The sequence below is a fragment of the Sinohyriopsis cumingii genome, chromosome 5 (assembly GCF_028554795.1).
Source record: "Sinohyriopsis cumingii isolate HCF-2022 chromosome 5, ASM2855479v2, whole genome shotgun sequence".
NCBI lineage: Eukaryota > Metazoa > Mollusca > Bivalvia > Unionida > Unionidae > Sinohyriopsis > Sinohyriopsis cumingii.
In genome coordinates this window covers 39172337-39186282 of record NC_142965.1, presented here as the reverse complement: position 1 = coordinate 39186282, position 13946 = coordinate 39172337, and the positions used below count along the sequence as shown (strand labels likewise).

The 13946-nt window shown below is 35.1% G+C and overlaps 1 protein-coding gene across 5 annotated transcripts in view; it reads right to left on the bottom strand.

Moving 5' to 3' along the window:
• Positions 1–11651, bottom strand: part of LOC149798983 (patatin-like phospholipase domain-containing protein 4) — a 28916-nt gene extending 17265 nt beyond the window's left edge. The window contains exons 1-3 of one of the 5 annotated variants that reach the window (XM_089957901.1): positions 11568–11639; positions 9237–9345; positions 8000–8228 (exon numbers count right to left, since the gene is read on the bottom strand). In XM_089957901.1, the coding sequence (XP_089814027.1) occupies positions 8000–8164 (165 nt within the window). In that variant the 5' untranslated portion in view covers positions 8165–8228; positions 9237–9345; positions 11568–11639. The other 4 variants (XM_089957900.1, XM_089957899.1, XM_089957898.1 and 1 more) reach the window with 4 other exon arrangements.
• Positions 11652–13946: the final 2295 nt, after the last annotated feature.

Below are 13946 nucleotides of genomic sequence, written 5' to 3'. Positions count from 1 at the left end.
TTGGGTTGAAAAACAGCCGAAAAAGCAGGATTCAGAGGGTTTGATTTTAATTTGAGACCATACTGTGCGGAAAGCATTTCTCTACGATGCGATAACAGTGGTTTGTTCGCTTCAGCTAGCAGGCTTTCACATGGGGATGTTTTAAATGCTCCCAGAGCCAGTCTTATTCCCTGATGATGAATTGGATCAAGCATTTTAAGATATGATTTTCTGGCTGAACCATACACAATGCAACCATAGTCTAGTTTGGAGCAAATAAACGTTCTAGTGCTTTTAAGCATTTAGCTTTCAAGTTCTTTAGGTGTGGAATAAAGTCAGTTTTCTGTCAAAGATTATACCTAAAAAATTTGTTTCTTCAACAAATGGAATAGGTGTTCTGTCCAGCGTGAGTTTAGGTTCATTGTGGTGATGTCGTAACTGACAGAAATGCATGCATACCGTTTTTGATTTCGAGAATTTGAAGCCGTTCGTACTTGCCCAATTTTGTATCTCGTTTATATTTTACTGTAGTTGTCTTTCAATTTTATGCATGTGCTTTGATCGATAACATATGAGAAAATCATCAACATATAGCGAGCAATCCACACCAGGAGTCAAACACTTGGTGATGCTATTAATTTTGATATTGAAAAGTGTCACTGATAAAATACTGCCCTGGGGCACACCCATCTCTTGCTCGTGCAGATCTGAGAGAGTAGAGCCCACTCGTACCTTGAATTCTCTGTCTGAGAGATAGTTGGATATGAAAAAGGGCAGACAGCCTTTTAGACCTAGATCGTGCAGGTCATTTAGTATCCCATACTTCTATGTCGTGTCATAGACCTTTTCTAAATTAAAGAAAACTGCTACCAAGTGTTCCTTCTTGATAAATGCATCGTAAATGAATGTTTCTAGTCTAACCAGATGATCGTTAGTGCTCCGGCTATATCAAAAGCCACTTTGGAAAGGAGATATTAAATTGTTAGTTTCCAAGTACCAGACATGCGAGAATTGATCATTCGTTCCATTGTTTTGCACACACAGTTTGTGAGTGCAATTGATCGATAGCTGTTAGGATCTGTGATATCTTTACCGGGTTTGGGAACTGGTATTACTGTTGCCTCTTTCCAAATTTTTGGTACCTTACCAGTAATCCATAAATCATTGAAAATTTCCAGAAGGGTTGTTAATGAAGGTTCTGGGAGGTGTTTCAAAAACTGGTAATGTATTTTTTCAGGCCCAGTGGATGTATCGTGGGCCTTATTCAGAGATTCCATCAGCTCAAACAGTGTAAACGGTTTATTACAACTTTCTGAGTTATTCGACGTGAATTTCAACCGTGTCTTTTCTTTGTGAGTTTTTAATCTTCTGAAGGCTTCTGAATAATTAGAGGAGGAATTTTGTGAGAAGCTATCAGCAAGTATATTAACTATGTCATGTTTGGAATTGATATTCTTGTTGTTTAGTTTGAGATGTCGAAAGGAATTGTATTTTCCCTTTCCATTTATTTTGTGGATCGTGTCCCAAACTTTCTTTAAAGAGGAATGAGAATTTAGAGTTGAAACATATTTTTTCCATGATGCTCTTTTACTTTCTTTAATCGTGCGGTGGACTTTGGCCCGAACAATACGGTACTTAGTTAAATTTTCGGGCGTTGGACGATTATTAAAATTTTCAGTGCTTCTCGGTGTTGTCTAATGGCCTCTTTACATTCTTTTGTGAACCACGGTTTTGAGGATCTTTTACTGTTTGGTGAGGACATGGGAATGGATTCTTCTGCAATGTCAATTAAAACAGAAGTAAAATATTCAAAAGGGTGACTGTTGTTTAAAACAGTATCCCTGTTAAGTCTAGTTGTACAAAGTGTTTCAAATTTGGCCCAGTCGGCCTTCTTTAAATTTCAATGTGGAATTGCTTCATCAATTGTAACGTCAGTGTTGTTAAGAGAGATTGGAAAGTGATCACTGCTGTGAAGGTCATCAGCGACCTTCCATTCATAGTCCAAAAGCAGTGATGGGGAACAAATTGTCAAATCGATACATGTGTATGTACCCGTTCCTGGGTGTAAATATGTCGGTGATTTGGTGTTATATAGACACAAATCGTGTCTGGAAATGAAGTCTTCTATTTTGTGGCCTCTGTCACTTATGTGATCTGATCCCCATAAAATGTTATGGGCATTAAAATCCTTGAGTAAAACAATGGGTTAGGGGAGTTGTTGAACAAGAGTGTCTAAGTCAGTTGGTACTACGTTGGTGTTTGGTGGTAAGTAAATAGAACAAAAGGTAATCACTTGATGTAGAGTGACGCTTACAGCAATGGCTTGTAGATCTGTGTTTAAAGGGATGACGCTATGAGGGGCTCTGTTGTTCACAGTAACAGAGACTCCTCCTGAGGCCCTGTCAACATTTTGAGAGTAGTTGTTAAACAGGGAGTAGTTTTTAAGTGTGATGTTATCCGTATCTTTCAAAAATGTTTCCTGAAGACATAGTACTGCAGGATCATGTTCATTTAAAAGCAGAAGAATATCATGGTAGTTGGCTTTAAGTCCTCGACAATTCCATTGTATGATGGTTTTCTTCATTACATGTTTATATTGATGATTCTGGAGCTAGGTTAGACCTTTCGCGAAGGCAATCTGTTTGGTTATCTGGAGGAAGTACGGGGGTGTATTTTTTGTTGTTAGGTCTGGAGCCACCTTGAGGACATGGAGCAGTTTCTTCTGCATCCATATCCTCAAAGTCGCCAAACCCACTGTGCAGCTTTATGGGGTCATCAGACCCCTTTTGCTGCCTATTTGTTTGCAACTTTTTTTTACTGTTTGGTGATCTTGGTGGTGGAGTGTTGCTGAATGTTGTTTGAGTCGATATTGAGTTTTTCTGGGGTTTGTAATGTGGAATGTTTGAGTCGGAAGGGGATTCAGGTGGGTTTGTTTGGGTTTGGGCATCTTTTTTCGTTGCTTTTTGGTTGCGCTTCACTACAGTTGAGAAGGATGGGCCGGAGAGTAATGTTCTAGTTTGTACAAGCTTCTTGGCCTCTGCATAGAGGATGTTGGACATGTATTTAACCCTCTGGATTTCCTTCTCCTGTTTCCATGTGTCGCATTCCTTTGAATTAGCATGGTGTTCCTTTCTGCAGTTGATGCAATGCGGAGTGGCTTTGCACTCGGATTCCCAATGAGAGGGGTCGCTGCATCGGCTGCATATTTGGCTTGTAGAGCATCGGTCTTCATGATGGCCGTATTTTTGACATTTGCAGCATCGAAGGGGATTTGGTATGTACATCTCAACCTTAACTTGTAGGAATCCAACTCTGACCACTTTAGGTACTGTTGGCTTGTTGAAGGTGTATAATAGTGTTGGTGTCCTGCAGATTGTTGTTTCATATGATATGAATTCTGCGGACTGCAGTGACACCTTCAGTTTTCATTCCCTCGACGATTTCTTTGTCGCTGACTCCAGCTAGGTCATGGCAACGAATGACGCCTTTTGATGTATTAAGTGTAGAGTGGGCGAAACAGGTTACTGGAATATCGTGAAAGGTTTTTAATTTGTTGGATATTTTCAGTATGTCCTTTGTGCACGCACTCTACAAGTAGGCCGCCTGATTTTATTTTTTTCACACTTTTTGGCTTGCCGACTAATCCAAGTATAGTCTTTTTGACTATAATTGGTGATAGAGCAGCAAGTGGTTTCGATTTGTTTTTGATTGGATGACCTTGAAGCGAGGAAAGGATTCCACACTACATGGTTCATCATCCGACTCTGATCCAGTTTTGGTACGTTTATTTTGATTTTTTTTGGAATTATCCATGATGGCTTGATTAAAATTCAGAACCCCTGCTCCCCGCCCACCATGGAGCCCAACAAGGGGACACTTTTCAACTGCCAGGGATACACAGATGCCATACTCAGCTGATAAAATTACCTTTGACCCGTGAAGTCACCAGTTTCTAGGGTTGGTAAAATTACCTCCCAATTGACCCGTTAAGCCACCGCCTTCTAGGAAGACTTCTAAGACTTGGGAAAGGGAAAGATAAAGGAATAGACTATAAGGGCAACGGTGGTATCAAGTGAGATACAAGGAGAAAGATAAAGAAGGTGAGAGAGTAAATAAAGACTTCCTAGGGCTCGGCGTGACCAGCCAATTTTTCGGAACTGGGCCCATCCCGACCACCCGTCTAAGAGAAGTAGAAGCCAAAGTAATTTATTGCATGGAAAGCCTCTGCTCAACTACCAGGATCCTTTCCTCCCCCGACACAGGACACAACCCAAGGCAAACAGGTTGCCTCTACTTAGTCGCCTTTTACGACACGTAGCAAGGCACGTCGGGCCAATTCTACAACCCCGGACCAAAGGGGGATTTAAACATACAAATTCTGAAGATGAAGACATGTTTTATATATACACACTCATCCATACTAGTCAAGGCTTCACAAATATTATAAAAGTCATCTTGCCCTGGGCAAGCTAACTGAAAAAAATAACATGCTTTGGGAGATTTGAGCTGGCCCCAAAATATAATTAAAAAATACTACAGCTAAAGCAAATGAAACAGTAAAATAAACTTTAGTATAGTTTGATGAAAATTGAATTTTCTTTTGTCTTTTACTTTTCTTTAGGTTTGGACGTTAAAACAATGTCAATAATTAAAGTCACCAAAAAGGATATATGTAAATAGAACATGTACATGTGTATATATATATATATATATATATATATATATATATATATAGTTAGAATTCTGATATAGCCAGAACAGTAAAGACAAACACATGTATAAAAATAGATAAATCGATAGATATTGATTTTGAAAATGGCTTTTTTTTTTAAAAGACAGAGTGATGTTCAGGTATATTAAACAATCAAGAACAGAACATAGGTATCATGCTATAATGTTATCTATATTTGATTTAATTTATATTTGATTTGATTTAATTGTTTTGTTTGTTAGTTTAATTTTTTTTAAAATTCCATTACATGCTATTGTAATGTAATTTTATTTACTGGATTTGATATTTTCCAGAAATTCAGTTCAGTTTTTTTAAAACCTAATATTAACACTTCGTATCTAAAAGCAGATCTAATTCCTGACCTTATTTCATCAAATGGAAGTAAACAACTTTTTAAATTTTTTTTAATCCTTTCTTAGTGTGGGATTTATAGAGTGAAATCGAGGCTGTACTGGGAGTACATGACTTTAGACTTGTAAACAGCCTTTACGTTGTTATTTTGAAATTCTGGTTTTACCAGGATTGTGCAGAAGCCAGATTTAACAGTGATGTTTTGAGAAATAATTTCAGTTGGGCTTTTAAAGACTTGGATGTAAGGTGTTTGCTTTGTTGTGATCAGTTTGAGTTGAAATTAAATTTAATGGAATTAGTAATTCTTTTTCCTGGCAATATTAAAGTGCTTATACAGAATTCTTGGACAAAGACATTTATTGATATTTTATTTTTACTTCAACACCAGAATATTATTTTCTGTCATTCAACAAAGAACTTTTGACACTTCATTACTATACTGACTTGGCATACATCATCACCTTCCATTTTGGATTTTAGTCGGGACTCAAACTCAAATTCATTAGAACATTTTATTACTAGGACTTCTACTTTTTAATTCTTGGATTATTCTTGGATCATTTTTTGATTTGATTCTTAAAACCGCAAGTTCTTTCCCTCTTTTTTACCTTGTTTTTCTAGGGAAATAAATTATTTGTTAAATTTACAAAGCTTGATGTCTTCACTTTTTTCTTGTTACTGTTTTTGAGAGCCTAAACATGTAATAATAACCTATCATAACATTCTTTCTTATCTGCATTCAATTGATAATACACATTTTAGTATCAAATCCGGTAAGATAGTCAAAAATAGATCCTGAATGAAATATTATGGTATCAATGAAATCCATCTTTACATTTTTCTGGGGAGTGTTGTGTCCACTCACATGTCAGTTTGTGCTTCCATGTCAACCAACTTTTCACCCTAAAATCAGTCACATGCATCAAAACAATCTCTGAAAAGCTAACTTTTGCGAATGATTTGAGAACACTTATTTTGATCCATTTAATTATTTTACAAACAATGAATTTGTCTCCTGTAATAATCATGAAAATAACATATAATAAACAATGCTTGTGGGTGCTAGATTTTCAAGTGCCTTTTATTTCTAACACATGTGTCAATGAAATCTCTCAGATTATATTATAAAACCATTATCAGGAAGCCATGTCATGCATCAAAACAATCTCTGATACATTACAAACAACACTGTTTGTTCAATCTTGGTACATTGTTAGGTCATAAACTGCGTATGGCTCTGTTAGGACTTGAAAGTTGACAAATACCATACACATACAAATATTACTATTAAAATAATCTGATAAATAAAATATTAATATATATTTCCCATTTGTCAAAACTTCCATTAAATAGTATGTTCACATTATCATGAGAAAATTTGAGACTGACTTTGACAATGACTAAATGGAGATGACAGACTGTTAAGACTGTCTGCATATGTTGTGAAATAAAACATCAGCAGTTACTATCTGAGGAATGTTGTACACATAAACATCAAATAAAGATGCTGATATATCCACAGTGGCAAGAAGAACATAAAGCATTACAAACTAAAAATGACCTATTATTTTTTTGTGCCCGTGGGCATGCACCTTGCAAAGATAAGCTTGCCTGAGCAGAATTTGTAAAGGAGTTGAGCAAGGAGATTTGTAAAGCTTTGCTAGTATACATATCAAAGTAGACACTGTTTGCTGGCACTTATATTAGTGAATTACACTAACTGGCTTAAATTGAAAAAGTAAAAGATATGAATGGAGAATTTTGCCACAGTGAAATTTTTGGAGTAAGTAGATAAATTATTAAGGCGTACTAACTTGTTTTTTGACAAAATTCCATGTTTTACAAGTGATTTGGCAAGAAGATGATGATGTTATTCAACATTTTAATTTTTTTTAACACAAATACCATTTTCCATTTAATATGTTATATAGCTAATATACAGGTTTTATTTAAGAAATCACTGATTTTTATTTATTAGTGATTTCTATATGATATTAAGATGCTTCATTCATATTCCTAATACATGTATGTATTCATCAGTATGACTTACATGATAACCAGATACTTCATGCATATTCCTAATATGTATTCATCAGTATGACTTACACGATAACCAGATACTTCATGCATATTCCTAATATGTATTCATCAGTATGACTTACACGATAACCAGATATTTCATTCATATTCCTAATATGTATTCATCAGTATGACTTACACGATAACCAGATACTTCATGCATATTCCTAATATGTATTCATCAGTATGACTTACACGATAACCTGATAATTCATGCATATTCCTAATATGTATTCATCAGTATGACTTACACGATAACCTGATAATTCATGCATATTCCTAATATGTATTCATCAGTATGACTTACACGATAACCAGATACTTCATGCATATTCCTAATATGTATTCATCAGTATGACTTACACGATAACCAGATATTTCATTCATATTCCTAATACGTATTCATCAGTATGACTTACACGATAACCAGATACTTCATGCATATTCCTAATATGTATTCATCAGTATGACTTACATGATACTTCATGCATATTCCTGATATGTATTCATCAGTATGACTTACACGATAACCAGATATTTCATTCATATTCCTAATATGTATTCATTAGTATGATTTACATGATAACCAGATACTTCATTCATATTCTTCATATGTATTCATCAGTATGACTTACATGATAACAAGGTAATTCATTCATATTCCTCATATGTATTCATTAGTATGATTTACATGATAACCAGATACTTCATGCATATTTCTGATATATATATATATATTTTCTGATATTATAAGAAGATAAAACAAATGTATTAAACTTTAAACATAAATTGTGATTACAGAAGGTCATATAAGATACCATTTTTTCAAGTCTACAGCAAGAGAGAGATGATATTTACTTCAGCTGCATCAGGTGCACAGGTAAAGAGAGCTGCAATTAATGAACCAGCTGATGCTCCCGCCATCTTGTCAACCTGTGACATGACACCATGTTTAATAAGAGATTTGGCTGCACCCAGGTGGTAGATTCCAAGAAAACCACATCCAGCAAAGGAAAGATGCATTCTGACAAATTCAGCCTTAAGGATGTACAAGGAGAAGTGCCAAAGATATCAGATGGGCTGAAATCTATACAGACCAAGATAAAAAGTCTAATCTATCAGAAGAAAACCATCACATTTAAATTAAATGGATAAACCAAACTGATGGGTGAAGATTTTGTTTACTATACATTCACTTCCATATAAAGGAAACCTGTCTGGTGGCCTAGTGGTTAGAGTGCTGCTTCAGATGTGGGAGGTTGTGGGTTCGAACCCCAGCAGTCTTACTAAAGACTTGTAAAAGTGGTACTAACAGTTGCCTAGCTAGGCACTCAGCATTATGGGGTTGGTGTTAAGACTGGTCAGCCTGGTGTCAGGATAATGTGATGGGTGGGACATAATGATACATTTCTGCAGAATGATGCCCCAGTGCTAGACATCACTATAAAATGCCACGCTGCAGACTTCGTAGCGATATGACTGAAAAATTGTTAAAGCTGAGCACCAAGCAAGGCAGCTGTTAGTACCAATTTTATACGTCTTTGGTATGACTTGGCCAATGATCGAACCCATGACCTCCTACATCCCAGGTGGATGCTCTAACCACTAAGCCACCGGAGTGGTTCACTAACATGAGAGAGTGTGTGTGTGTGATTTAAATTTTCAATGTAGCTTAAACAATTTTTCAGTCATATCGCTATGATGTCTGCAGTGTGACTGTTTATAGTGATGTCTAGCACTGGAACATCATGCCGCAGACATGTATTGTGATGTTCCACCCAGTCACATTAACCTGACACCAGGCGGACCAGTCCTAACAATAACCTCTTAATAAAAAGCGCGAAGTGAGGCAGCTGTTAGTACCATTTTTATAAGTCTTTGATATGACTCGGCCAGGGATTTTACCCATGACCTCCCGCATCTGAGACAAACGCTCTAACCACTAGGCTACCAGAGCGGTGAGAGAGATTATTACAAAATATCGTAAATTTGACAGATATTTGAAAATTAAAGACATATTATTCTTTTGGGTTTTCTTTTCTGTTGCTGTTGTTTAAAGAGTTATTCTTTAAATTTCTAGTATCTCTTCACTTACCTGTATTAAACAGAGTCAGTTGAGTCGGAGGAAACAAACGATAACACCATTAAAAAATTAACAATAAATTGAGGAGGTGGTGTTGTTAGTTTCCCCTTAAATTAAGTGCCTGTGAATAAACCAGAAAAATCTTTTAAATTTTTGCAGGACTTTCAATTTAAATTTGTCAGCAAAAACTAATTATATATATATATATATATATATATATATATATATATATATATATATATATATATATATATATATATATATAAGACTATACATGTGTTCTAGGTAGCTGATGGTGTTTTGGGACAGGCTTGGCTGTTTTGGGGTAGCCTTGGGGTCTATAGCAGAGATCGACTGACACTGACAATTGCTAAAAATAGCATGCCTATTTATAGCTCGTAGACTCAGCTGCAGAATGTAGGACAAATAAACCTACAATATAAATGATGGAACACACTGAAAAGATTGTATCTATCCCTGAAAAGGAAAACATTTCGGTGCTTCAAGACATTGTTGCTTTGGACTTTGTAACAGTGACAGTAGATATTCAGATCGTGAACATATGATGTATTTTGGATTCCATTTCCAAAACCAAAACAAAAAATCGAGAAATGTGGGCGTTAGGTGCGTGCTTGTGGAAAGGGAACTTTTACTACTGACAAAATCACAAGATGGATATATATCTGCAGTAAACATTTCGTAGGTGGGAACAGACCGATGATGGATCATCCCGACCCTATCCCAGCAACACTTACACCAAATCAGGTTCATCATTTACATCTATTTAGAAACTAGAAGATGTCTGATTAACATCAGGGTGGGGGATAATTTTAATCAATAGATGTGCTATTAATGCAAGCGTTTTAGTTCTGTGATACAGAGGCATATCCAAGAATGAAACAGAGGGGGTCTAGATAAATAAATAAAATAAATAAGAAAACACACTTAAAATTTATTGAACTGAGTAACTTTATTGCATAGTTTAGAATAGACCAGTTTTATATATATATATATATATATATATATAGTCCTGCCTCCTCACTCATTTGTATACTTCAGAATTATATAAAGGCCTACTCAGTGCGGGGGGGGGGGGGGGGGGGGGGTTACTTAGGGTCTTGCCATCAACTCAGATATCAGAAGAAAAAAATATTTTAACAAAAAAAATTTCAAATGTTATCCTTGCAGGTGTCTAAAAAATGGTAGATTACTACAGGCTTGATATACAAAACTGTACAAAGATGTTTACATACAAAAAAATAAACTAGTAGTGGGACCCAAGGGGCATAATTTATGTATTACCAAAATTTGCAGTTTATATATTACATAGTAAGACAATGTTACTGTTCAAATGGCAGCTTATTTAATATGTAGGAACCTTTATTCATATATATCTTTTTAAGTGTAAAAATAAAAACAAACTTACAATTCTCAAACATTCAAAATTCAACAGTGATATGTAACATATTTACTTATGCCTTCTGATTCGTTTTGTAGATACCAGAAGATGCCATTATGTATAGAACAATCCCTGTTTGTGATGCTGGGACACAAACTACCTAATATGGCAGTGACGTGGTTGCCAATAAAAATATAAAGGAAACAATGATTCCAAAATGGTGGAAACTTCCTTAAAAAAGACAAAAGTTGCAACACCAATAGATTTTATTTTGCTATTCTATCTAAAAGTAAAATGATTCATGAATATTTCAGGATGGCATGTTATTTACTAAATGATAAACATTTCTACATTGTCATCAGTTTTAAAACTTCTTGTGTGTACAAGTGTATTATCACTACAAAATATACAACTTTATTATTTTGAAATGATGCATGTAGATTAACTCTTCAAAATGTTCTAAAAATATGAATTAATACTGTCTTCAGTATAGACTAAATAAAAACAGAGAATTATGTCAATTACTTCATTATATTGATATTTTTTCTGTCATATATATATATATATATATATATATATATATATATATATATATATATATGTACACTATGGATATACATTTTCCATTATTGAAGGCTGTAAGATAAAAGCAGCAATAAAAATGCAGTTCCATACCATTGTTGTGTATTTCCTTACACATACTATGTTATCAGCCGCTGTCATTGTTTGTCCTACATTTTCACTTTTGTGTATCACGTCATACGCATAATATTTTTACATGACGCGTCGCTGATCTCTGCAAAGACTGAAAACGATTTATTTAAGCCTTCCAAGCAACGTCTGGAAAACTTAATATGTATACTTCTTTGCGATAGCCGTTTTGTATATCAGATGAAAGATATGAATGTATAAAATCTAATAGTATGCGAGAAATGTTTATATACTTTGAATATCTCCACGATCAATAGTTAAATTTGTCGGTCACTAAATGTGCATTAGCGAAATCTTCGGCATAGGTTCGGATTTTTAATAAAAATGTTCTTTTAATTCCGCACTAACCATCATTCAGTTTTCTAATTGGATAAAAATTGTTATGAATATTCATAGCTGTTGATCCAGTCGCATTATTTTCATAACAAACCACACGTAAAGAAATAAGTTAATAGCATGGAAAAAGTGTAGTGAACATGTACAACTGGATGTTTTCCATGTACTGGGGCAGCTAGTACATGTATATGGCAGGAGCGAAGAATGATTACAAATTACTTCCCCATGCATATTTAATAGGATTTACCTCCCTTGGATTATGAGACAGTTCTGTTTCATTCGTCAAATTTTCATTCTCTCAGAAAAAAAAATTTAAAAAAATACCCGTCCCGTCCCGCAAAAAAATAACAAACACTCTCCCAAAAGACAACAACAAAAACAAAACACCCCAGAGGTAATTACATTATATTTTGGTTCTTACAAACGATTGTGTTAAAATAAATCTGACAAAATATAAACCAGGGTCACGAGATAAAGGGAATGTTGTTCCGAGTTGGGACCTAACCCATAAGACAGACAATCCCAATTCCACACGTTGGTCACTCCAACATGCACAGCAGAAACTAGACCTTGTAATTAATTATGTCTGATAGTAATGCCAAATTAAAAATAGGAACAGCTTTTTAGTAGTTAATCATATGTCAAAAAAAAACAAAACATTTTCTTATTTTGTTAAAAAATATTCGAATTCATTTTTGGTTTTATCCCTTAAAACATGTACTTCTAAAGTTGAGGTTCCTCACCTGTAACATCATTAACCAGGTTGGTTTCGATAGATCGCCGTTATCTTGTGAAGACCTTTGAGGATGTGCTCTCATGGACATTTACATGGGTTGTTTTCGAAGTAGTTTTGTCATTTTGTAGTAGCATGATAATAACAAATATAGATTTTACTTTACTGATCTATGTTAAATCATCACCTGCATGACTTTTTCCTCATATGCTTCACACGTGCCAACGTGAGAACGTTACTCACCGGTAAACCTATAAAAGGAAAGTCGTGGTGGAGGGTAGAAGGCTTTCACGTAGACCAAGAATAAAAAAAACCCCACTATTATCATAATACTTCATCACTCGATTCTGAAATCAGACGAGTGATGATTATGGAAGCTACAAAAATGCTCTGGGAACCATGCACAATTTATAGATTTTCACTGCCTGTAAATGTACAACACCCACGTCCTTTGAGGTTCTCCATTCTCGTCAACATAGTCTCAAACTCAGCGGTGCTAATTACTTTATCCTCAACAGCCATCGAGTAGAGTTTATTAGCTGCATAAAAATAGTGCTCGTCTGTTGTCCGGGATTACATGATAGCTTCCAGTGGTGGTGCAAGGTTGAGCGAGTCCAAATATAAAAGACGTCGAGGCGTTACTATATATGGTACCAAATGATTTCAGGTCCTGTTGTTGAATCTGGGTTGATGATGCCAGTTTCCCTTATGCATGGAACCACCAATTCAAGTTCATCCAGAATAAAACACCTCGGAAATACTTGACTGCATCTGCCATAGCGAGTAAACGAAAATAAGTCAATGCATGCATCAACGGCAAAAAGCCACAACCAAACACCAGTTCTTATGTTACGTGTTTAGGCTCGAATAAACAGTAACACAAGAAAGAGTGAAAACAACAAGCTTTGAAAAATTTAACAAATAATTTATTTCCCTGAAAAAACTCTGTAAAAAATGAAAAAATAAGAACTTACGGTTTTAAGAATCAAATCCAAAATTAATCAAAGAATAATCCACGAATACCATTTTAGTTGTCCTAATAATGAAATGTTCTAATGAATTCAAGTTCGTGTCTCGACGAAGAATCCAAGATGGAAGGCGATGACTATGCTGTATCCTGTACAGTACTGTTGTATATAGTTCCTTGTAGGAACACAAGAGAAATAACACTCCAGTGTTGGAAATTCGATTAAATATGTAAGAAATGTCTTTGTTCAAAAATTCTGTACGAGCACTCAAAAATATTTCCAGAGAAACGAATTGATCTTTTAGAATCCAAATAATCTGAAGAAAAATGAACATATAACTCGAAAACTGGCTACAACTGAATAAAACGACTTGACATCAAGTGTGTTAAGCCCAGACTGAGATTATTTCTCTAAAACTATTGTATAAAACCTGAATACTGCGCAAAACAGATGCCCGGATGAGGGTCACTTGATCAAGTTTACATCACGTACTCTCAACCTGTCCCTGACAAAAAGCAATCATTTTACTCCATGAATAAAATAAAAAATATTTACTTCACTAAAAACTATTTACA